This window comes from Rhinolophus sinicus, linkage group LG05, assembly GCF_036562045.2.
Source record: "Rhinolophus sinicus isolate RSC01 linkage group LG05, ASM3656204v1, whole genome shotgun sequence".
Lineage (NCBI taxonomy): Eukaryota > Metazoa > Chordata > Mammalia > Chiroptera > Rhinolophidae > Rhinolophus > Rhinolophus sinicus.
The window spans coordinates 82,088,290-82,113,869 of record NC_133755.1 but is presented as its reverse complement, the minus strand read 5'-3'; the positions used below and the strand labels follow the sequence as shown (position 1 = coordinate 82,113,869).

General features: G+C 51.4%; 1 protein-coding gene across 3 annotated transcripts in view; it reads left to right on the top strand.

The window, feature by feature from the left end:
- ILRUN (inflammation and lipid regulator with UBA-like and NBR1-like domains) overlaps positions 1-19,367 on the top strand; it is an 82,711-nt gene extending 63,344 nt beyond the window's left edge. For 2 of the 3 annotated variants that reach the window (XM_074332828.1, XM_074332829.1), the window contains 2 exons: positions 1,508-1,836; positions 16,188-19,367. In XM_074332828.1, the coding sequence (XP_074188929.1) occupies positions 1,508-1,836; positions 16,188-16,223 (365 nt within the window). In that variant the 3' untranslated portion in view covers positions 16,224-19,367. The remainder of the gene's footprint in view (positions 1-1,507; positions 1,837-16,187) is intronic. The other variant, XM_074332830.1, reaches the window with a different exon arrangement.
- Positions 19,368-25,580: the final 6,213 nt, after the last annotated feature.

Genomic DNA, 25,580 nt, shown 5'->3' with positions numbered 1-25,580 from the left:
TTGACTTAGAGCCTTGGGTGAAAGTGCTCTGACCTGCTGTAGCTGCCGTGTGCCGGGCTTCTCAGGGAGGTGGCCTGCTGCTTGTCCTGGCCGACGGTGTGGAATCAACAGGTTGTGCTGTTGTTGTACTAGTTCCCATGAGGATTCACATGGCTTTAGTAAGGGTGTCTGGAATGGATGCCCATTCCTGAGTCATGCTAGCTGCTGATGGCTTTAGCTTCTCCTGAGGTGAAAAGTGTCGCTAATTCTAGAAGTGAACACCAGATGTCACTGCATCTCCACTTACTAGGGTTCTGGCTTGTAGCTGTTTGGATGCCGCGCAGTTCTTACTACAGCTCCCAAACCACCAACCTCACATTGAGTATTTATGGCCACCTGACACCCGAAGGTCCCCTTCCGATGCACAGAACCCAAATTGAGAGTAAACACAGCCCAAGAGGGTTTTCCTCAGCTTCCTTCCTTATCCTCTTCACTTATATATTGTCTGTATTTCCATGTAGCTAACTGATGAAGTTTATTTGCCTTTATTTGTTTTCAGCAGGGTTCACACTTCAAAGCTTCTTGGCCTTTCTGTAGCTTGCTTTTTGACAACCTTCCAGCAGGAAAGTAGATGCCACTCTTCTCTGAATTTAGGTGCTGGATATCAAAGGAAACTGCCACTTTCTTTATTTCTCAGTTTGAACCCTTAGCTTTGGAAATTGAGGAAATAAACAACTGAATTATAACCAAAAGTTTTGTGGTGCATCTTTTAAAATAAATCTCTTGTGGTTTCAGTGTAGATAGTAGGGTTTCCTTATCTGACAGAAAGGCGAAGTTGGTGTTAAATTGAATTATTGTGGAAAGTCTGAAACACACTGAATTTTTGGTATCTTTTGATGACATAGATTGTGGAAATAGCCAGGGTGATACCTGTCCTGATATGTGAGCTTTTGTGCTGGTTGACACCTGTGTCCTGGTGTGATTATTAATAGCCTTCTCTCACTCTCAGTTAACCTAGTTTGCACAATATATGGTCACTCTGAATTGCCCAGAGGGGCATGAGGCAGTTGATATGTAGCAGTTTTAGTAATTACAAGCATTTTTTGATTCAAGAATTATGCCTGCCTGGAGTTTTCTGAGTTAAACACATGTAAAATAAAACAAAACCACAAAGAGCTTGTAATTCTGGGAAAATAGTTTTTAGGTTTCTATCTATTGTTCATTGTTCCCTGAAGTAATGATTTTCAAATATGGCTGTACACCAGAATCAACTAGTAACGTTTTTACAGAGTTTCATGGGTCTCACCACACACCTCTACTGAATTTGTGTCGGAGTTTGAACTTGTCATTACCAGAAATGTAGAGCTTCATGCAGAGAATGTACTGGGCTGCTTTGTCAGCTGCCTTCTAAACTGGCATCGAGCACACTTCTCTCCGTGGTGTGGGTGGTGGTTGGGGTTCTCGGTGGCGGCGGCTTTCGGCCTCGAGGGCATGCCTAGCATTGACATACTCTGCCTTTTTGTTTCAGATGTCATCTGGGTGATTCTCAGTGTGGAGGTGGGTGGACTTTTAGGCGTGACGCAGCAGCTGTCATCTTTTGAAACGGAGTTCAACACACAGCCACATCGCAAGGTAGAAGGAAACTTCAACCCGTTTGCCTCTCCCCAAAAGAACCGACAATCAGATGAAAACAACTTAAAAGACCCTGGGGGTTCCGGGTTCGACTCGATCAGCAAAAACACATGGGCTCCTGCTCCTGACCAAACTGAGCAAGATGAGAATAGACTCTCACAGAACTCTGTAAATCTGTCCCCCAGCAGTCACGCAAACAACTTATCAGTAGTGACTTACAGTAAGGTAGGTGCCCTCGGAGAAGAGGAGAAGGGGTAGGTGGTGGGCCTTGGGATCTGTGATACCCCTTCATGGCAAACCTACAATCCTAGAATGTTCTTTAAGACTGCTTAGCTCTCCTGCCAACAGCAACAACACAGAGCCTACCCCTTCTCCCCTCCCCCCTCCCCATCTTCATGTCCTGTGGAGATTACTTCATCCACGTTTATAATTTACTCCTGTCTCTCTGCTCTGGTTTGGGTGTTGAAAGAACAAAGTTGTTTACCTTTAGCATTTAAAAAAAGAAAGTCAAAATATCACCAGCCATGCTTCCATCAGAAACGTATACTAAGCTTAGAGTGACAGCAGCACACCTTTGGGGTTGGTTCCTACTCTGTTGTTTTGGTTTGGGGTGGGGTTTTCGTTTATTTTATTTTTTCTGAGGAACAAGACCAGCTCAATGATTTATTGTAAATGTTGTTGGGCTTTCACCTCGGTTGCCTTGTTTGCATGTCGTCTCCTCAGTCTGTGTGGCCTCCTCGTCCACAACCCACAGTGGCCCAAGTGATATTTTGACTTTTCACGTGTGGGGAATAAGGGAGAGAATTCTTCGTTGAGTGAACCATGATTTTAAATATTCTGATTGTTCTGAGACACTCTCCTGGGTGTTTGATTTCTCAATCGGTTTCTCTTTATGCTGTTGGATCACACGGTGTCTGCTACACGCTGCTAAGGTGCTGATGGTTCCTGGCTGTGGGCTGTGGGTGCATGAAAGCCCTGGTGCTGAGTGACCACTGTGGCCGGCGGTCCGAGGGGTGGCGCCCTGGCCTGCGCTTTCTTCCCTGGTCAGTCTGCTGCGCGTTCGGCCAGCATCCCACCCGATAATCGTGTGCCTCTGACGTCCATCCTTGCTTCGTGTTGGCATTCACCCTCAACGTTTTTAAATAAAATTGGTGTTTATTGGAGGAACAAGTTGCTCTGTTGTAAGAATGGTATTTTTCTGACCAGTGTTTTGCATATGGTCTAGATCAGGAGGCAAATGAAGAAAGAAACCTGGCGATGTGACTCATCTTTCTCCACATGGTCTAGGAGGAGGGACTTCATTCACTAGTAGTGTCGCAAAGGGTTGATTGATTGGCTGATTGGATAGTCATTATAATGGATTCTGTGGAGTCACGTTAGTTCTACAGGATGTAAGAGAAGTAGATTTTGGCAAGGCAGTAAATTGTTTGAGAAAAGACTTCACATCTTAACCCTTAATCAAAGATTTTCCTCTAAGTCCCTGTTGCTCCAGATTTTTCTTACTTAAATGTAATCCTTCGGAGTATGACTGTTCCGCGTGGTACAGGCTCTAGAACGCCTTGTTAGAACAGGAACTTGAGGCAGTTGAGTTTCATGGGAAGATGAGAGTTGCAGGAAGCACAGCCAGTTGCTCCAATACTCTGTACAGTGGAAGCCCCTGTGAGCTCCCTGCGAGCCGGCACTGCAGTCCTAGGAGAAGGCTGCTGTCCCGGCCCAGGCGCTGCACTCACCGTCCTGAGCTGTGAAACTGGGAGCTGTGTTCTCATCTAGGGCTTTAGGGACTGAGGCCTTTCGCCAGCTCTCTTTGCCCTGGCCCAGGTGTGTTTGGGGGCGTGCGCTGTCAGAACGGATTACCTCCCAGTCTGTTGAGGTCCCAGCATACTGCGTTTTGAGGGCTGGGCTGTGGTGAGACTGAGAGATTTCTTAAGGTTGATGAACTCACGGTGTGTTACCAACATTGTTTTTCATGAACTCTGGGATCATTCAGCAGTAGCACTTGCAAAAACCACAGAGAAAGGTTCTCATGAGAAATGATATCCAAGGAGCTTGTTGTCTGTAATGCATTGAGAATGTGGCACTAAGATCCCAAGAGAAATTGGAGCCTCCCCTTTTTTTCATTTAAGCAGAATCTTGTTCAGAAAGCACTTAAGTGAGCAACCAGCAAGTTCGGTGCAAGTTTTTCTGGCGTGAGTTGCGTCAGCTCCACGTCGTAGGGCTCCTTAGGAACGGGACGGTGTAAACCGTCATCAGTAAGTATTAGTTAACACGTTTGTGCACTGTGTAGAGCAGTGCACCTTGTTCAGACGGAGGCGTGAAGGACACAAGGAGTGAGCCTGCCGGCTCGCAGCTTTACAGTGCAGTAGGGGAGGCGAAACGTGCGTACAGCTCAGTCAAGACGAAGTATGAATTTGGTCAGTAGAAAACAACACGGTCAAAATGTATAATTGTGTATATGGCTGGGGGGTTAGAGTTAGAGAAAGCAGAGACAGAGTTGATGGAAAGAGCCTTTTAGAAAATGGACAGATTTGGAAAGAGGAAGGGCGATGAATGGTATGGAGAACAGTTAAAGTGCTGAGGGCAGAATGACTAAGGCATGTGTGGTCTGGTGTGGGTGACAGACAATGGGAGCGAGCGTCAGCTGGTTGCACTGTGTTCCTTTGAGAACCAGTGGATGAAATCATGCTTTGAGAAGAATTGGGCTGTACTTCATAATTCTAAACATTGGTGTTTGGCTTGAGAATACAGATTTATTTTTAAAGGCGGACATGATTGCGGTTCTGAGGGGTCTACTTGACAAAGTGATGAGATCAAGTATATACCAGGGTTATTTTTTAACTCTTCCTGTGTGCCAGGTGTGCTGCCATGTACTTTCCATGTATCGTCTCATTTTTTGATAAGAAGACAACAGCTCTGAGGGCTAAGTAACTTGCCCGTTATCACACAGCTAGGCAGAGCTGGGATTCAAATCCAGATGCCACAGTCCTCAAATGGATTACTTAGGAGGTGAGCCTGGCGTTCCCAGGATCCTCCTGTGGCCGGAGGCTGTGTAGAGAGAGAGTATTGACTGAGTTGGTGACCAGTATCATCACGGCATGAAAGAAGCGGAGCTGGAATTAGTAAGATAAGTGGCGCTGATGTAAACTGGGGATTTGGGCGTCTTCTCAAAGAGTTCCCCTGTTCGTTGAGTCTTTAAAGTAGTGACTTCTTTTCTTGGTTGATAAAAATAAGTTATTTTTATAACTCGGGAGGCATAAACCATGTGGTGTTTGTAATAAATAGCACCCTGTGATTTATGAATGAGTAGAAGGGCCGAAAGGGACCCCTGGGGCTCGAGTTGGGGCAAGTGTTTTCAGTTCGCTCCGGTGCCATCTCTGTGGGATGGTAGGAGGCCCGCCTAGTGCCCTGCTGTCAGGGATCACTGAGCTGGCAATAGGTTTCATTTACTCTAAAGAAATTCCCTGCCTGCCATTCAGGCTGGGAAAGAACATGATGCTCTTGGAAGCCCATGGCCACAGCTTTAGGAGGCAGGTACAGTTTCCTGCTGCTCCATAGTTACAGTTTAACTTGCTAAGGTTGGTAGGATGAAATGAAAAGATTGCTTCACGCACCTGCTCTATGAGGGCAGGGTGGATATGTCAACATAATGGCACATCTGTCAGTGCCAGGAACTGGACACCCCTGGAGCCCTTCCCCAACTGCCCTGGAATAACCATTAGCTTTCTGGGCTCCGTGCTTTGTGCTTGGGGGCCAGCTCTGGGTGGGAACGCCTGGCCTAGCTAGTCCCACGGCCTGGAGCGCCATGCCCCTCCCTCCCTGTGTGAAAGCTGTCAGCTGCAGTCGGTGGAGTATATGCTGACCTGCTCTAAGGATTCATCAGTCTGTCTCCTTGCTTTCATTAGACGTTGGCTGGCCTCATGGTCAGCTGCATTTGGGCTGACCTGTCCCAGGTGAACAGATCAAGTATTGGGGAAGGTTAGGTGCTGTTTTAATGAACCCTTTCTGTGTGAGTCGTTCGGGAGCGGCAGAGGACAAACTGCCGCAGTAGGTAGGCGCTCACTCTGTTGACTCAGGGCCAGTCTTGCCATGACCCCGAGCTCTGTGACTCATCTCTGCAGGCCAGGACAGCATCTGTTTGGACCGTGTAAAGGAGTGAAAAACAATGTATAGAGGTGCGGGAGGAGAAAAGAAGCCCTGTTAAAATTAGGTACTTCTTCTTCTTACCAGTAATTTTTTTTAAATCTCTAAATTTTTTTAAGAAGACCCTACAGAGGAATAAGACACCAACCAAATGATCGGATTCAGGACAGCTGGAAATACGAGTGTGGCTGGCAGAACCAAGGGGCTGTTTTTTCACGACGGCCAAATGCTTCACTGCCTTTCTCTGAAAGAGTAGTAGTTTACACTGGGGGAGCTGAAAAGAATCCCAAACATTTATTTTCTTACTTGGACTATGGCTCTTATTTTGTGTTTGTTCTTACTTTAAAAAAAAAAAATGTTTAGAGCTAGTATATGTCATGTACTCCTCCTTGAAACTGGATTACTGTCTGAGCCACTGTTATTACTTCCGCCAAGTGCTGGTTCGGGAGAAACTTGTTATTATCTTTGTGGGGCGGTTCATGGAACTCCAGCGTCCACCACTGCTGGGTGCCATCTGCCCTGCTGCCCACGTCCCCACCTGCTTCTCTCTCTCCCTCCCTCCCTCTCTTCTTCCCCTTCCTCCTCTTTCTCCCTCCCTCTCTTTCTCTGACAGCCACCCTTTAGTATGTTTTGGATCTGGAGCTAGAGGAGTCATTCTGTTTTATTACATCAGAAATCAGCTGTCTTTTAACCTGCTGCTATCTGTGTTGACTAAGGCATAGGAGAGTTCTTTCCCCTCTAATTAGGTGAGGGTTTAAAAATCTTAGTAGTAGTTACTAGAGGGGGGAGGTTTGGGAAAAGCAAGTCGGTTGCTCTATGGGTCCGAGGATGTAATGGCTTGTCTATCTTACTAACCTACTGTGCAGTAGGTAGCTGACCAGTTTAACGTAATAACATGGGATGGGTTTAGGGTGACTTAGTGCAGTTGGGCCCGTCATTTGCCCAGTTCAGAGGGCTCTGAATTTGACCAGAAGGCAGGTGGGGTGGTTGGTGTCCTTAGCTGGGCTAATGGTTATGTGAGGCAGTAGAGGGCAGTGTAACCTTCCCACTGCTGTGAAACTTGAGTCTGTTCTCAGATACAGACCTTTTCTGTGAAAGGTTTAAAGATGGCTGAAAGAGAAGTTGGAAGGAAAACTTGTATCACTTGATATTTTAGCCAACTCGTGTCTCCTCTAGCAAGAGACAGGTAGCAAAAACATGCTACTTCCAGGCAGAGGCCAGTGAAAGTACAGTCATCTGAGCTGTAACACGACCATTTATTAAGCACTTACTATGTGCCAGGCACTCTGCTGAAGACTTGTTAAATTTCATTTTTAATGTTCAAATTATCAATGTACATAGTTTAAGGAGCCAAATTATTCTACAAAGCTTTTCACAAAAGAATACCAGTCACCTCCCTGCCTCCCCCCCCCCCCCATTTGTTCCCCAGAGGCGCAGGCTCAGTGTTAGGCGTGCGTTCCTGCGTTCAGTCCACACGGCAGTACCGTGATACGGGTGTGTTACTGTCCCTGCCGTACGGGGGCTGACACGGGAGGTGCACAGATTCCATGACTTGCACAAAGTCATGTAGCTAGAAAGTGCTAAAACCAGGATATGAACAAAAGCAGTTGTCTTTGACTCCTGAGGCAGCTGTCTTAGCAGTGCACTCCATGCTTCCCAATTACAGATCGTGTTCCAGTACAATTATCGGCTGAGCTAACAGCTGTGGGCTCGGCAGCGCTGCTTCCTACATTTCAGATGCGCAAGCCAATTACTGACCAAATATCATGTGACTTCTCCACCACTAACCCTCCTCTCCCCATAAGCTGCTGCGGACACTACAGAAACCAGCCCTTATCTTCGCCTCCAGGAAGGGAAAAGATTCCCCAGGACCTCTAGAGTCACGTGGGCTTAGATTTTTGTTGACATTGAAATTTCCATTAACTCTTATGACAGCAGTACCTGTACCTCTTGAAGTTACAAAACCTGTCTATATTCCCTGATTGTTGCCAAAAGATAGTCTCTGGAGTTTTATTTTTCGAGAACGAATTTAAAATCTCCCTTGAACATACTTAGCATTTTGGAACTAGAACATACTTAGGGGCTCTCTTATTGCTTTTAAATGGGTTTTGTTTCTGGAGAAAGAACACTTTAGGCAACGGGACAGCCAGTCCAAGCCCTGAGGTGGAAGTTGACCAGTTTGTTCGAGGAACAGAGTGGGTGAGGAGAGGAGGGTGGGGAGGGAGATGGGGTCAGGATGCAAACCCCGTCACGGAGGGCTTCTGCTCTGAGGGACACAGGAACCATCAAAGGGTTTAGCAGAGGGGTGGTGTGGTCTGTCTTTGGGTGGTAAAGGATCCCTCTGTTCTCATGTAGGGGATACAGGGCAAGGCAGACGCAGAGGACCAACGGGGAAGTGGACGCAACGGTCCAGGGGGGGAGAGAGAGTGGTTTGGACGGGAGTGGTGTCACAGAGGTGGGCGAAGTGGTCCAAGTTTGGGTCTAGTTTGTGGCTAGAGCTACGGGATTTGCAAGGAGGTTGTAGGGGGACGTAAGTGAGAGTAAAGGATGACACCAAGGTGTTTGGCCTGAACAGCTAACAGGGTGGACTTGGCCTCCGTGGAGAAGGGAAAGGCTGTGTAGAAGCGGGCAGCGATTAGGAGTTCCATTTGGGGCACAGCGGAGCGTTCCGTAGACATCTGAAGGGAGGTGTCAAGTGGGTTCTTGTATGTCTAAGTTGGTTGCAGCGCTTAGGAAAGAGGTCTGGGTAGAGATCTAAATTTGGGAGTCATGTTATCTGGATGGTACCTAATGCTATGAGACTGGCTGCAGTCTACAAGTGATGAGAGCAGGGCAGGCTTTCTCAGCCACGGATAACACTACTGACATTTGAAGCCAGATAAGTCTGGGGGCGGGGGGTCTTACGTGTTGTAAAATGTTTAGCAGCGTCCCTGGCCTTTACCGGCTGGATGCTAATAGTGCCTCCCCAACCCTGAGCATAACAGTTGAAAGTGGCTTCAGACATTGCCGGATGTCGCCCTACCCGGGGGCCACAGGCAGAGATAGAGGAGAGGTCCAAGGACTGCGCTTAAAGCCATGGCTAACGTGAGCAAATGACTTCATGTTACCCAGAGCAACTTTACTGCATTTATTCTTCATTCACAACACTCTTGGGAGTTGTGTCGTTATGCTCGTCATTTCACAAAATAAGCAGGATGCTGTAAGTGACTTGCACACATTCTCCCGGCAAACGGGGGGTGGGCCCTGGGCTGGAACCCAGGGGCCCTGTGAGTCTAATGTTCTTCTAGACCGACTGTACTGTGATGAGGTTTGCTGGCAGACGCGACTTTGCTGGCTGTTCTCTGCAGGTAGATTATACGCTGAGATCTCCTACAAAAGACTGTGGCGAAGGAGGAAGCGAGGCAGGCGACTGAGGAGCCTGTGTGCTGCGCCCCGCCCCCCATTTGCTGGCAGATGAGCACATTCTGTAACAAGGACTTTGCCAGGAGACTGGTTTAATGATATAAAGATGAACCTCTTTTGAAAACCCGGAGCAGCCAGTAAAGTCCTCCCAGCCCTGCTGGTGTTTGCATTGGCACGGGTCATGTGTGCATTCAAAAAATAAATGGAGCAAACATTGTGAGCCTCAGAAAATGTCTTTTGTTGTCTGTAACATTACAGTCTGACTGAGAATAAAAAGTATCTCCAGGAACTCTCCCTTTTGTACCTCAACAGCTTCAAAGCTGTTCAGCTCCATTTTATTTGTTTTGGGGCTCCAAGCATTGTTTTACACTGATCTGATGCTGGGCAGTCTTACAGCTGAAACCAAGCTGGCGTTCCCAAGATGGCCGGGATGTTTCATTTTGGTTGTAAGGATGTATTCTCTTCCCTATGCTCTGAATTTTGCACTTTAATTTCTGATGAAAGTCCTCAAAATAGGGCTAACTGCAGGCTCAGACAGATAAGTGTAATTCACAAGCGTGAGAGAATGCGTCTCCTAGTGTAGCTGCTCCAGGTTCAGCTGCAGTAACTATTCGGGCAGAACCCGGTGCAGAATGGAAGGCTGTGAGCTGCAGCTCACGGGGGAAAAGTGGGCTTCCTTAGCACTCAGCTGAAAGTGAGACCCTTTCCAAAACGGGGCATGTTCACCTGCAAAGAAAGAGGGTCTTCAGCTTTTGCTGTGATTTCACTGCCCAAGGGTCAGTTCGAACTGCTTTCCACAGAGATAACTTGGATATTGTTCAGTTAATTCAGCCTCCTTGGTGCTCAGCCTGTGCCAATCCTTATCTTCAAAGAATTTGCTGCCTGACTACACAGATGTGACTGGCTGACAGGAAATAAGGAGAGCAGTAAAGATGGGGTACACCGAGTGCCACTCGGCTCATAGGAGTTTGGAGGCAGGAGAAAGCAGTGAGGTTCGGAGTAGCCATAAAAGTGATGGTGGATAAGGATTCGGACTGAATTGGAGGGACGAGGAACCGCATGCAGGAAGGCCCAGAGGCAACCACAGCCAAGGTGTGTTCACGGGACACTGACCAGCGTGACCGGTGACAGAGATGTGCTTAGGGAGGGTGGGGCGAGTTTGGGAGGGAGGCCTTTGAAAGCCAAGCAGAGGAGGCTTCACTTTTAATGGAAAAGGAAACAGAGCCAGCAGTGCTTCTGAGCGGGAGTGGCTGCGTGAAATCAAATGTGGCTGAATGGGACCCCCAAGGAGAGACGATTTATTTATCCTCCCTCAGCCTGCCAGCTGTTGGGGGCGGGGGGCAGGGCTGAGGCTGTGAATTAATTGTAAGAGATGCGGGAAGACGATGGTGTGTGAGGAAAGGGTAGTTGACAGAAGGTGACAGGAGCCCGAATGGAAATTCGGAGAGGAAATGGGACCAGCAGCCTCACCATGGGCCTCAGGCGGCAGGACGGCACCAGTGGCCACGTGGCTGGGAACTTGGATAAGCTCCTCTCTTTTGGGGTGTCCTCCCCAGTGAGACTCTTGCCAGTTCTTTCTTCCTTGTTAGGAGTCTCTACTGCAGGACATGGTCGCGAGAGCTCTGCCTGCCAGCATCCCACCTGGATTCTCGCACACTTGGTATTACGTGAGATCTCTGGGGCTGGACTTCCAGGCAGCAAACAGCTTTTTCTGAAGTCTTTCCTGAGAGGGGAAGCCAGACTCAGTCAGGGTCCTCCTTGTCCTCTAGAGCTTTAAGTAACGTGTCCTCATTCACAGTTACATCGCATGACGGTCTGAACACCGGAGTTAAAGCATCTGCCGGAGGGGCCTCCTGCCGACGGGAGAGCCGCACTAGTAGCCGCCTCTGAGACTGTCGGCCCGTTAGGGGGCCCGGTTTGAGCATTTCTGAGGGCGGCCTCATTGCCCTGCCGCGTCCTACAGGACAAAGTTCATCGTATTTCTAAATCATGAGAGACTGGCGCGCTTGATCGGGGCTCAAGCTCAGTCAGTGTCGGGCCCCCGCCAGCCGAGCCAGGCCGCCTCACATGGTGTTTGCAGTACAGGATCAGGACAGAACTTCGCACTAAGCCCTGTATTCTTCTGTGTTTGTGTTCAGTACACAGAATTAATACAAAGGGGGCAGCAGGCGGGTGGAGCAGTGACACTGGCCCAGGAAATGGGGGGGGGGGGTTATCTGGAGCTGTCATCAGTATGCACACACCGGAGCGTGTTACCTCACTGCCGCACCAACGCTTCTGTCTTTCTGTTAGGCTGTGGGAAGCTTTTTATTTATTTACATCAACTTACAGATAAAAGCAAAATAAAGACAGGTATGTGAAAGTTTCGTGTTGTTGTGTTTTCTCTAAACAACAGGCTTTCATAAAGAAAAAGAGGGGGAAAAAAAGCAACCTAGAAAGCCCCGTAACTTGCTTGTTTCATAAGGAATTTCAACCTTATTTTTTTTCCCCGCTAGAAGGTTAAAAACAGAGGTGGCTCACTAGTGCAAAGTATTTCACAGTCCATTCATTCATTTTACTGATGTTTGAATCCTGTGTGCAAGGCACAAATAATCGGCAGGAACAGCTTGTACCCTCGTCAGCACTGCACTTCCCACCATTGAAAATTGATGAAGACACTTGAAGAAAAATTCCAGCTGAAACAGAACTAGTTTCCTGTTTTTAGTACTTGGCATACAGTTAGTGTTTTCTCCGACAGTATTTAGTACCCCTTTTTGGAAAAGTTGTTTTGAGTCTGTGTAATTTTCGGAAGAACTGGAAGATACTGTAGGTGCACACACAAGATCAGTGAGAACCAAATCGCGCTGAGAGTGACTGCTGTTCCACAGGCGCAGCTACAGATTCATGAAAAACCAATCAGACAGGTGGTGGGTGTTTGTTTGTTTGTTTTAAGGTTTGCTTTGACAGCAGGATCATGACTATATGAGTACTGGATCTTAAATTGTCCTGTCAGGCGATTGTGATGAATGAGACTGCGCTTTTCTTTTATGTCTAGAAATGCTCTCTTTTAAAAACATTGTGGAAAATTTGCCAAATGATGGCTTGCAGTAGTTACTGCATCGCGGAAGTGCAGCTCAGGACCTGAGCCAATCGCTGTAATCTTTCACCCTGTCTGAGGCCGCAGCGTCTTCCCAGACGCCAGCAGGCAGGGAGGCCCTCTGTCTTAGCTGGTGAGGATGGAGCCCAGGGGCCCGGCTCCCAGGGCTCAGACCAGCCACGACGGCTGTTCAGTGGCAAACAGGCAGCAGCTCAACCCTGAGCACCTGCCGGTCTCTCCTTCACCAGGAAGGTTTTCTTGTCCCTAGCGGATGGCATGCTGCTCTGAGAAATAAATGTAGCCTTTGAATTTCTGTGGAGGTTGGGGAGGCCCTGGGGAACTGACCTTCAGACCTAGAGTCAGATGAAGGAATTCTTTTCTGGGTTTGATTATTCATCCCCTCTATTCGCTCGGATACATCCAGCCTTGCTGCTGGGACGTGGTGATGAGTGATTGCTCATAGAGCGAAGCGTGACCTGCATCAGACTCGCTGAGCTTTGTAATCTGCTGATGACCCCAGTTTTTGCTTGAGTCAGGGTTTAATTCGGGGCTCTGGGGTAGCATCCGATGCAGCTATACGTTGGGCTGTTTCCCTACGTAGTAGTGGTACAGCTGTTACAGAGAGCTGTCAGTGATGCCCGGTTAGTTAAAATAGTTGGCATTTGCTTTTCCTACAGATAAAAAGTTGGAAGAACTGCTAGGCCCCAGGAGAAGTGAATATTGTCTGTATTGCCAAAGCCTACGTTTAGACTGGGATCAGAGACATTAGCCACCAGAGCCTGTTACACCGGCTGCGGGAACTCCAGTAGAACCGGAAATGTGGATGGGCCTCCGTTTCGAATCGACCTCCATCCCACTGTTAGGAATGGCACTTCCCGCTTGGCCTCCTGCCGTCGGCTGCCCTGGACACGCTGTTGTTGGAATCTCCACAGGCTTTTCCTTAATAACTCGTGTTGCGTTGCCTGTGTTCTGTGATCCAGTTGTGACACCTCCGGTCCTGCATGTGGGGAGTCTAGATGATAAAGTGGTTTCGAAACAGAATTGGCTTTCTCTCCCTTTCTTGAGGGGATGGCAGTTCATTTGGATGGAAAGAAAGTAGAGTTCATTCTCAGGCCACCTCTCTGCACCAGCTAAACATCAACAACGACAATATGCCATTTTCTGGGTAAAAGGGAATTAGGTCACATTTTTCCTCCCAAAAGGCACAGACCCTCAGTCAGGACGGTGAGGACGAGCGGTCACCCTGTAATCTAAGCTAGTTAAGTACCACGCTGAATGGTCTCAGGGCCGGGCTGTCGCGTGGAAACCGGGAAATGCACGCGCGTCTTCATTCCGCTCTCTGCCAGTTGCAGGACCTGTTTATTCGTCTGTAAATGGGGTATGCAGCCGCTGCTTAGCACAGTCGTGACCCCTTCACGCTTCCCAGACGAGTCACAAGGCCGGTGCTCGCTTTACTGAACCCCATGTGAAGTTTCGTCTGGAAAGCAGTGAAATCTAGGCTAACGGGGTAACGGGGGAAATGCTTCATAGAAAACAACTGCTGTTTGTTTGAGGGTTTTCTTTTCTCTGTTCATTTTTTCCTGTACAGAGAGACCTTTGAGTATTGTATTAGTTTTAAATCTTATGGGAATCTAAGCCGTTACTGCTTTCCTTGGATTGTTCCAGGTGAATGAATGTTGTTGGGAAGTGCTGAGAGCAGCTTGTGTTAAGCTTCTTTCCTTTCCACCTGTGGTGTGTGTGACCCTCTGACTAGGCCCTGCAGAATGGAGTCTGTCAGCCCTTTGCTTCCCCACCCGCACTGGGTTGAGCAGGAGGGTGCCCTGGCTGCTGAGATGGTTACCACCTCAGCTGGCCTGCTGGAGGCGTGATGGGCTCAGGGGCTGGCAGATGTGTGGCATTTGGGCATTTTAAACACTACTGCTCTGCTTGCCAGCTCTGTGCCCTTGATCAGGTGACCTCGCCGTTCTGAGCGTGGAGACCATGCTTGTCTCGGTGGGTCTTTGTGAGAACTAAAAAGAACCTGTTACGGTGCTGGGACAGCCCCTGCACACAGTGGGTGCTCCGTCAGTGTCGGCCTGTCCACCCCCACATTCACCTTTTTAGGCGCTTTAGTTCAGTGATACCACCAAGCAGCTCTCCAGCTGGTCTTTTGTGGCTTTGTATGGGGGGGCAGCGGGGGCAGGGGGCGGGGTGGGGGAGCAAGAACAATTTCAGTGCTTTTCACTGAAAAACATGGAAACTTGAATATCATGTTCCCTGTTTTTGGCAGTTTGACCTCTGGCCTAAGCATGACCAAAGGGCACTCTTTCTTGAAATACTGTTTTTCATCCTCCTGAGCCAGGGCATTTTGTGTTGACTCCTAGAGCCTTAAATCTGGAAAGATGTGAGGAGGAACCTTGAGAGCGTGTGAGGGGCAGGACCTCTCTCAAGGTCACTGGGCGAGCGGGTGCAAAGCGGGGGCAGAAGCCAGGTCCCTCCTCCTCGTTCTCCACAGTGTGTGCTCCACTGCACAGGGAGCTGAGGGCTGTACACCTCCAGGACCCAGGAGGCTGAGGCCAGACGGATGGCATGACCCGGCCACTTGTCCCCAGGCCTAAGCAGCTGTTTAAAAACTTGGTTTTGGAAGGACTGATATTCCTGGGACTTAGAGGGTTCTGACACTCCAGATAGTAGCCTGAGAAATGCCTGTTAATTCAGCAAATACTTTGGGTACCAACTAAGGGCCAGGCAACATGCCAGATGCCAGGGAGACGGCAGCAAACAGTCATACTGAAAGGGGTTCTGATCACTGGCAGCCCTGCAACCAAGCACTTTTGTTTCTTTTCAACAAAATGTATCATTTTTTAAAGACAGTCAAATATTGACTGCCCACGTCCCATCAAGCTAATTGAAAATGTCATCTCAGCCATTCCTGTGCCGCCTCTTGTCAAACATCAGGAAACCCCTGTCAGGCCATTTGTTGTGGTTACGGCTGAGGTGCCTGCTCTCTGCGCCCATTGGGTCCCTTTGGTCTAGGGGGCAGTTTAGGGTGTGGACTCTAGTGAGGCTGGTTACCAGTTACCTTGACCTTGACGGGGTCTTTCCAAGGAGCATTCTCCAGGAGCCGCGTGGCAGTGGAGAGAGGCACGGGTCACCCTCCACCGAGTTCGTGCAGCTGCTTTTCGTGTTGGCACATCGTGGAGTCTCATTCTTCCCTCATTAAGGGAACAGTGAGACTATGGTGCCTTTTCATCCCAGCCAAGCTCATAGAAAATGCCTTTGGGAATTTGGAATAAAACTTATCTTCATGTGGCAAGGGAGAGGCCATGTGGGGAGAACAGAGATCAAACTTGGGTTTGAATCTTGGCTCTGCCTTTTACTATCCTTGTGACTTTGAACAAGTCTCAGACTCTGTGGTCAAATGGACATCCGTCAAATGGCTGTAATTCTCACCTGGCTGTTGGGATGAGGATGGAAGCCTGTATGCAAAGCTCCTAGGACGTGCCTGGTACCTAGGTGCCCAGTAGGTGGTCACGTTTCTGCTGCAGTGCTTGTGTTATTGACATAAGTGTCATTAATAAATAGTAACCTGCATCTTGGAAGTTAAGGTGCAGGAAGTGGTGTACAAGGGTCTTTAGCAGAGAGTCTGAGACGTTGTTGTCAAGAAGGAAGGAAGGCTTTGTGACCGAGGTAGAGGAAAGTTGGCACCCATTGAGCTACAGGTTGAAAGATGAGAGGACGCTTCCCCACCCCTCCTCTCTCTGGATGGGGTGGTTTTGTGAGTGAGAACACTTAGCAACTCGAAATGTGCTGCTGTTTGGCCGCCTGAGGTCTGTATGGTAAGGACACCCCTCAAGCCTTGTCTGCGCCCTGGGGCTTCCTTGGGGCTCCCTGGGAACCATAGATGCTTTTACTTGGCTTTGGTTGTCAAGTTGTACCTGCCGTGTGTCTGCCCTCACTGACTGTGTTCACTCTCTTCCAGGGGCTCCACGGGCCTTACCCCTTCGGCCAGTCTTAAGCGGGTGTCAGCAAGAAGAAACTTACAAAAGACAGAAGGCCTGACTTTGGTGGGGGGAGGGCAGGGGGTTCCTCTGGATTGCAGACCACATCGCATGGACCCCTGGCTCTGACCCACCCCATCCCGGAAGAAGAGGAAGAAGCAGAACAGACTAGTTTTGAGTAAACTCAGTGTGCATGTGTGAATGCTGAATCGCTGGAATGGTGTGGAGGCTCCAAGAAGAAATCCATGCAGCCGCCGTGGGCTCTGTCTAGTAGGCGTCAGTCTGACAAGTCGTAGGTCACTCGGGAAGGGAAAAACAGTTTAAAATGGGGGAAAAAAGCCATCTTTTTCAACAAATCTTATTTTGCCTGCAGACAGGTTGTAGTTTTGAGCACATGTTAATTTTTTTCTCTTTCCCCACTTTTATTTTTTTAGATAAGGGATAGCGTACTCTGTAGAATAGCTGCTTGCTCTGGAAGCGATTCAGGTGAAAGCTGGCGTGGCGTGTGTGGGGTTCTGCGGGTCAGTGCCACAGGGGGCCCTGCCGTGCCACGTGACTGCGCGAGTCTTTGACCCCGTTTGTTTTCAGTGGCATCAGCCAATGAATTATCTACCACCCTTTTCCTCCTCCCTTCTCTTTAATCTTCTGTTGATTTACACCTTTAACATTTGTATTCGTCAACCCTGTGGCTTGTTACCATCAGAACCTCTCTGAAGACCAAACTTCCCTGTGTGGGTCGCAGAGGAAGCCTTGAGGACAGGTCTCGGGTGACGTGGGCGTTTCGGAGCCCGAGAGGTGTCCTTCCGCACGCACTTATAACAATTCAAATTGCTTTTCTTCCATGTTTCTCTTGTCAGAAACGCCGTCATGCTTACTGCTTTTTTGGCTTCTTTATACACAGTGGCTCCCTGTTCACTCTGGGAGCAGTGGCTCGTGCTGCGTGTATGCGTGTGCCACGTGCACACACACGGGTGTTGGTGCAGCTCACCAGCGAGTGTGCAGCTGGAAGTGTGAAGGCATCCATGCTTCCTTGTGTTTCCTCTCAATTGTCTTTTGTGGTGTTTTCACAGCTTGTTAGTGGAGGCTGAGCTGTCACGGTATGAAAAGACAGCCAGAAATGGGGAATTTGCCGTGGGGAAGGGCCGCAGTTACTGACTGATCGTGGAGACCACAATTTGATGGAAATGAGAGAACCCCCGCCTTGAGCAGGACGCCTGGTTATTGGGGGGCGGGGGGCGAGAGGCAGCCCAGCCAGAGCAGAGGCGCGTTGGTTGGCTGGCTGCTGTCTTCGGCAGGTGGCCCCAGCGGCATCCTGTGGACTCCTAGCAGGCTGAGGTGTGGGTCCCTCCATGGGAAGCTTGAACCAGGCTAGAACAGCTGTCTGCCAAAGATACAAGAATATGCAAAGTCCCTCTTCTCTTCTCACTCACCCCCTCCTTCCCTCGAGTCTTGGTTGATTTGACAGCCGGGGATATGGATCTAGGGTGTGATTGCCTGCCTGTTGCCATCCCCCACCCATCCCAGGGGTGTGAGACGAGCAGGGAGACCAGGTGAGGAGTGGCTGCACGGGGTCCTAGAGCCTGGGTGTGGGTGAGGGTCTGCCTGCCGTCTGTCTCTGTCTGGGTGTCTGAGTTCCAAAAATGTGTGTTGTTTGTTCCTCCTCATCCTCTTCTGAGACTGTTGTTTTTAAAGCTTGATTGTGGGAGAAAAGCTTGTATGAAATGACCCTTTATCTCCTCCCCTCCCCCCAAATAAAAGGGGGAATAAATTTTGGTCCACTGGAGAAGCCCTGGGGGAGAGTGGAGCCGGCCTGCTGAGCAGGGCAGTGCGTCTAGGTCTGGGGCTGGACTAGGGCTCACACTGGAGCACCCCTTTCTATGCACACGAAGAGTGCCCCATTCCTGAGCAGAGCAGACTGGACTCCTTGTTGGGTGCCCCAGCCACCACCCAAGCCAGGAGCTCACGATGGCTTTTTGTCTGAGGGCCCTGTTAGGCCCAGGCTGCCGCTACTGTTGGTGCCAACCTCCTGGGACACCAGCACCTGGAGCCCTCCGTGCCCAGCATTCTCCTGGCTTGGTAGCCCTCAGAGCAGCACGTCTCCACCTGCCCCTGGCAGGGTCGTGGGAGGCTTCCGGCCCCTGGTTTCCTGGCGTTCTCATCTTCCCTACGCTCGGGGCCCCTTCCCTCTTTCCCAGGAGGGGCTTCCTGCCGCCATTCCTGCCGGAGGCGTCCTGCTCCTCTTGCTTGTGGGCAGCCTGGCTCGTCAAGGTAACTGTCCCACGCACGTTGGCTTCCTCCCAAGAACAAACCATGTCCGTACACGTCCTTGGAGAGGTAGGCTCCTTGCAGAGGCCAGGGAGTAGGGGCCGGGGTCCGTGGCTCCCCACGCCCAGGGCTCCCCACGCCTCTCAGCACGTTCGTTTGGTCTCTGACGTGCCTGGAGCCCTCATCCCCTGCTGGTGGGGTGCCCGAGGCCACCCTCAGCCCCAGGAGCTTCTGCTGTTCCGCGCCACACGGCAGGCTGTCTCGGGCAGGACCAGCAGGGTTGTACCCACGAGGTCAGGCAGGCGCCCTCCTTAGGGGCCTGAGTCCAGGGTGGGAGGCACAGGCTCCACCTGGGAAGAGCCTCCCTGTGTGCACGGAGTGAGGTGTGTGTGGATGTGTGTGCACGCGTGCATGCCTTCTTTTTCTTTTCGTCATGGGGACAGTTGAATTTGGGGCATTTTTCTACAAGAAACAGCCTTCTCTCCCTCAGTAAGGACTGGCTATAGCTGAAGTCCAGCAAAAGCACTTCCAACCTGGAAAGAACTTCACCAGGACAGCTGGTGTGGCCTGAGGGTGGCCGGGGTCGGGAGTGGGTGTGAGAATAAACAGCTCCCCAAATTCAGTCAGCCCCAGCAGGAGAGGATGATGGGGTTGCCAGGGCTCAGGAAAGCAAGCGGATCCCCACTGCACCCTGCCCCGCCTGTCCTTGTTTCCCTGGGTGAGTGCTGGGCAGCAGTGGCTGCCCGTCCACCTCATCATGGTGGGTAGTGAGCAAGCTGGTGGGCGATTGTGGTGGGGCCTCGTGGGGCCTGGGCGGAGATGAAGATGAGGAGGTTTTTCCTTACTGTATAAATGAATATTTGTATGATTAAATTAACACACACACAAAAACCTTTGCTCGTGTGTCGGTGTGTTTTCTTGCACCCTCAACCCCCTGTGTATCTGCTTGGCCCCTCGGGTGGCTCCCTGATGTGCATGCTTTGGTTTCTGGGTCGCTTCCTTTTGCAAATGGGAACTCAGTCCTGGGGGTGTAATTAGGTCTGCTGCCCTCCCTGGCTCCTACTGACCAGAGAGGTGAGGAAACTGCTTCCAGTGCCCGCAGGTCCCCAGGGTCCCATGCATCTGTTGGCACTGCCCTCTCCCGGCTCAAAAGAAGTTACTGTTGAGGAGCCAGCCAGCACCGTTGGGGCGTTTACTGGGGCCAGCACGCAGTACAGGAGGCGTACAGAGTATCGTGAGCATTTCCTGCTGGGAAAGCAGGCGAGGCTGAGTTCCGGGGGAGCCCTTCTCAGTCCCATGTGGGCCCCGGCACCCTGGAATTAGGAGAGGGTTTCCCATGGGTGCGTATAGTTCCTGGGTGCTCTAGGCCTCCTGGCATAGTAGGGATTAGGTACGTGTGGGGCACTGGTCTGGGATCCTCAGAGTCAGGAAGAAACCACTCTCCAGGCAACTGGCAAACACCCTTGGAGCCCACCCAGTACTTACGTGACGCAGGCCTGTGACCTTGGCCAAGAGGCAGGTCACACAGTCACATAGCATGCAGGAAACTTAATCGACAAATATGACAGCCAGTGGTGTGGTCACTGGATCCAGTCCTGCGCGTCTGGAGTTCTTAAGAGCTCAGAACTCATTTGTCGTGTCACGTCATCACCCCTCTGCGTTGGCAGGAAGGTGACATCAGAGGGGAGGCAGCCGCTTGGGGCTTGCAGGCGTGGACCTGTGCCCTCAGCTCGCAGACGCTGGCATTGTTTCCACTTGAATTGCAGACCCCCAGACTGGGTCTTCACCCTGGCTGGCAAAGCCGTGTGTTCTAAGTGATGGTGAACCTGGATGTGAGCTGTATATCTAGGGGGTGGGAAGTGGGGGCAGGGGATCCCCTGGCCATCTCCCTGTAGCCGACTCAGTGAAGGGACCTGTGGCCACAGATTGCATGAGAGATGTGGAGGCACCACAAAAGACGCGTCCCTTCCCCAAGGGGCCTGAATGCAAGGCTCCTTTTTCTGTGTATAGCCTGATACAGAGCCCAGCATGAGGGAGCTGGGAGACTGGCCCAGAGACCCCTGGGGGAGCGCCCTTGCCCCCGCCCCTAGTGCCAGACAATGCACCTACATCCTGCTTCCTTCCAGGTGCCCAGGGCTGTTTGTTCTCTGCAGGAGAGGCGCCCCCACCCTGTCACCTGGGTCTTCTGGCAGCTCAGACCCACTCCCAGGCCTTCTCCAACACCCCTGCTGCCGGACAGTTATTTGCTTGGCAGAATCTGTTTATCTTTGGGGCTGTAACCTGTCAAGAAGTCACCAGGGCCTGGGAGAAGGGAGCAGGTTTGATGGTAGCTCCTGGCCCACGCCATTCCCACGGGGGCTGGGTGACAGGGTAGGGGCTCTCAGCCCAGCTTCTGTCTGGGGGATAAAGGGTGGGGGAGGCATCTCCGTGGTGTGGTCCAGGCCCAGCCCTCGTGGCAGAGCAAACAGGTCCTCTCAGGCCACCTCCCTGCCCCAGCTCAGGTTGTACCTGGGTGCCTCCCACCCTGTTCTCAAGAAAGCCTCTCCCTCAGCTGGGTGCTGTGACCCGGCTACTTTCCCAGACACCACCTGGTCCAGCCCTGACTGGCGGCCAAGGGAACAGGCACTCGGGGACCGGGGGCACTCCTGGCAACCCTTTATTTCAAAATGGGGGTGGGGCGGGAGAATGTGTGTGAGCTTGGGGGTCCGTGTCCTGAGAATGGATTCTGACATTCTGACTGTTGGGTTTCAGATGACCGCTCTATCCAGCGGGATGTACAGGTTTAGAAAGCAGGCCTTGGAATTCATGGATTTACTTACATGTCCTCAGTTCTGACACGCTGTGATCTGGGGCAGTGCTTCTCTAACTTGGATGTCTTCAAATACAGACTCTGGTTTAGTAAATCTTGAGAAAGAGGGCAAGATTCTTCATTTCTGACAAGCCGACGAGGACAGTAGGAGACGGCCTGGAGGGGTTGGCAGCGCCCTGTCTGCCAGGGCTGTTGGCCAGGCCACTGAGGGAGCTGCAGCCATGTTTGAACAGTAACTTTCAAACGTGGGTTCCCCAGCATTTTCCTGGGGTTTACTCAGGGCTGTGATTTCTGGCGTACACATTATTTTTAGTATGCTACTTTTCTGTCGCAGCAAATGTTTGTCCACTGTAATTACGGTAATATTGGCTGACTGTTAACTGACCAACTCCTGTTCAATATTTATATAAACATTTAATCCTCACAGCCTCCCACCTGAGGCCTTTAGCGGCAGGTGCTCAGTTGGTGAATGAGTGACTCCTTAAGTGTCATGAAAACGGAGGTGCTGGGGCACATGGAGTAAGCACCCTTAGCTTAGAGGATCTGGGAAGCTTCTCTGAGGAAGCGACACTTAAGCTGAGACCTGACGGAGAGATGTGAAAGGAACCATGAAAGGGCCTGCGGGAAGATGGGAGAGGTGGTATACTTGAGTCACTGAAAGGAGACCAGCGGCACTCGGAGGAATATTCCTTCCTGGTGGTCCTCTTGCCGTGTGTCTGGAGGGGGAGGAGGCCTGAGAAGGGGCCTCCCAGTTACTGCGCAGCCCCATCTGGGAGAGCTCTGCTGCTCTTGTCCCTTTGTAGTGTGTTGACTCACTTGTTTATTGGACATCACGCACCAGCACTATTGTAGGTGCTGGAGGGACAGCAGGAAGCAAAAGACAAAAACGCCTGCCCTCGTAGAGCTGGCCTTCTGGTCAGGGTAGGTCGCCAGTTCCGGGCAGAGAGCAGAGCACATGCAAAGGCCCTGCGCTGGGATGGGAGCACGGCTGTGCAGGGTGAGTGAGACGAGTAGGAGAGGAGGTCAGGGAGGTGAGGGGGTCAGGTCATGTGGGCCCTAAAGTGACTGACATGGCTTTGGCTTTCACTCCGGGCCAGACAAGAGCCATTAAAGAGTGTGCGTGAGCTTAGGGCGGGACATACCCAACATCCCTAAAAGATCGCTTTGGGTGCTGCTGTGCTGAGAACAAACTAGGGGGGGACGAGGGCAGAAGCAGCGAGGCCTAGTGTTTGCTGGCTGGTGTCCGTGGCGCTGGTGACAAGTGCTTACATCAAAACATTGTGAAAGTTGAGCCAACAGTATTTGCTAATAGATGCAGTGTGCGGAGGGGACGAGTCCTGAGATGAGGGCCTGAACAGTTAGAATCTACTCACTGGATGCAGGCGTCGCTGTTACCTAAGGACTACGTGAGAGCTGGCTTGGGCAGAAGTCAGGAATCGGCTTTGGCTGCCTGCCTGTTAGGCCTTCTTGGGGGGTGTAGGGCCTGCAGGTGGATATACAGTCTGCAGTTCAGCGGGGAGCTTTGGACAGGTGACATAATGTGGGAGTCATCAGCGATGAGAAAGAATTGAAAGCCTTGGGTACAGATGCTATCGAAGGAGTGTCAGTGGGTTTGACTTCATCTGTCACACACTCGCTCAAAGCCTGCTGGTTGGCCCAGCCCCCTCTGAGATGCTCTCTGACCAAGAAGACCCCTTCTCAGACTCAGCTCCGAAGGCTGCATTTGGCTTGTGTCCTGACACTCCCTGTCTTGTCTCTAGACCTTGTGTCCCAGTCCTGCCCCTATTGGTCACTCCTGCAGATGGGACGGAGTGGACGAGGAGCTAGATGCTGTGCAGGCCCAGGGTGATCCCTACCCAGGAGCCAGGCCCCAGGGCATGGAGGCGTGAAGCCAGGGTCCCCCCGGAGGTTGTAGTTCTGTCCCTGCAAGGACAGTCTAGGGCCCTGGAGCCAAGTTCTAGGAATTCCTCCAGCTGGGCTGTGGGAAAAAAGACAAGGCTGAGAGGGGAGGGTCGGAGTGGAGGCCATGCTTGCCTGCATCCAGCACCCAGCCCTGGTCAGCAACCAGGACACCCAAGATCCCTGAAAGGCTGGGCTGTCACTGCTCCTAGCCACTGAGAAGCCAAGCCCCCGCGCCATGGCGCACGTGCACACACACACACACACACACACACACACACACACACACACACACGGCACTGGGACAGCAAGGGCCAGGAGGGGATTGCAGCTGAGCTGGGAGGAATGCCTTTTCGGGGTACTGCTGCTCTGGGCCATGCGGTAGGTGAGAGGCGCAAGAGTGTAAGAGTTGTCCCTTGGGGGTGCTGACAGTGGCCACCTCAGAGCTGGTGCAGGGTGGGCCCACGGCCAGCAGAGGGCACCACGTGGCCCAGGCCTGGCTCCCCCTGCAAGTATGTTTTCCAGACCCTCACTCCTCCAGGCCAATTGTTACCTCTGCTCTCCAGGTAGGCAAGCTTGGGTTTGCATCTAGGCTCTACTGCTTGTCCGCTATGTGACTTTCCTGTTTCCCTGAAAATAAGACCTAGTCAGACAATCAGCTCTAATGCATCTTTTGGAACACAAATTAATGCAAGACCCGATCTTATTTTACTATAAGACTCTGTCTTTTAATATAAGACCGGGTCTTATGTTAATTTTTGCTCCAAAAGACTCATTAGAGCTGATTGTCAGGCTACGTCTTATTTTTGGGGAAACACGGTAGTCAGTTTATTTAAACACTCGGAAACCTCAGTGTCCTAATCTATAAATGAGGACACTTCCTTCAGAGGTATGGGAATTAAAACACCATAGAAGGTTAGTATCATACACCTGGACCTGGCACGTGGTAAATGTCCCATGTATGGTGACCACTGTTAGTTTTTGGGATCTGCCAGATGTTGGCGTCTGGGCTTCTGAGGAGAGGGGCTGGGACGTTGGGTACTTGGGAGACAGAGTCCAAAAACTCTGTGGTCTATGTACAGGAGTCTCTTCCTGCACCACAGCCCTTATTTCCAGCAAATTCTTGTCTTGTGAGTATTTCTTGTTCTGGGGTGGCAGTTCAGATACAGAAATTGACCATTCTGGAAGAGTCTAGGAGATGCTAATTTCCTCTAAGAAGAGGCTGTAAGAGGAGGAGGTTGTGCCCAGCAACTGCATACAGCAGGCCCTCAATACACGTCTGCTGGATGAGAAGTGAACAGATGCGCGGGAGAAATGGGGAGAGACTAGTAGGACAGACTGGCTCGTGCTGGACTGGCCTGATTTCCGGGTGGACACTGCCCAGCCGAGCTCAGACCCCAGACGGTGGCAGGGCTCCTGGAGAGACGATGGGTGGGGAGGTCACAGGTGTACCCGAGGTTGAGAATGAGCCCAGGCCTGGGAACTGGTTTGGCCACTGTGGTTCACTTCCGAGGGCAGAGCGCTGGGGCTGGCGTGTTTGTTTGTGCCCACAGGACCCTTATCAGAACCAGGGCCAGGATGGAGGCCCGGCCACAGTTGGGCCCCAGGGTGGCATTTGCTGGTGTCACATGGCACCCACAGCCTCCGAGCCTCTCCAGCTCCTACTTTCATGCTGTTCCCTTCACTTAGCTCTCCCACATGTCCTGGCTGCTGATGGCTGAGCACCAGGGGCCATGGGAGTGAAGGCTTGGGGTTGGGGGTGCCCACAGAGAGCTGGACGGTTTGGGGCAGTTGTTACCAAGACGGGTCAGCAGGGCAGCTTATGTATGTGCTGAGCCACTGCCGCCCGCCTCCCCCATGTGGGTGATCCAGGGCTGATGGAAACATGTCCTTGCTGGGGAGACAGAACCTTGGCAAAGGGGAAACGTGAGCAGTGGTGGGGAATTGCGTCAGCTAAGGGTCCTGTGAGTGAGGCCCACAGCAAAAGTGCCACACAGGACGGTCTGGGAGAGCCAGGCCTCTCCAGTGCCGTGGGTCGGGGCCAGTGACCGTTCAGGGCATCCCAGATATGAGACCAGGAAGGACCTTAGAGCTCCTGGACACGGCCTTCCCTGGAGTCCCACAGCCGCTGTGGACCACGCCCAGCCCAGGCTGTCTGTGGGACACTTGTGCCAGCAGGGAGAGGGCCAAGGTCCCCCAGGAGAGAGACAGAATCAGTGGTTGGGAAACAGGAACTGGCTCCAACTGCCATACCCCAAGCCGGCACTGGCCTGAGGGGACTCGTGATCATCTTGGCGGTGGCTGGGCCTCCGGGGAGGCAGCCTTGGCTCTGGGGCCTCCTTTGCATTGAGTGAAGAGGAATTTGCATCTTTGAGAAGTTACAGCTGTGGGAAGGGAAGGG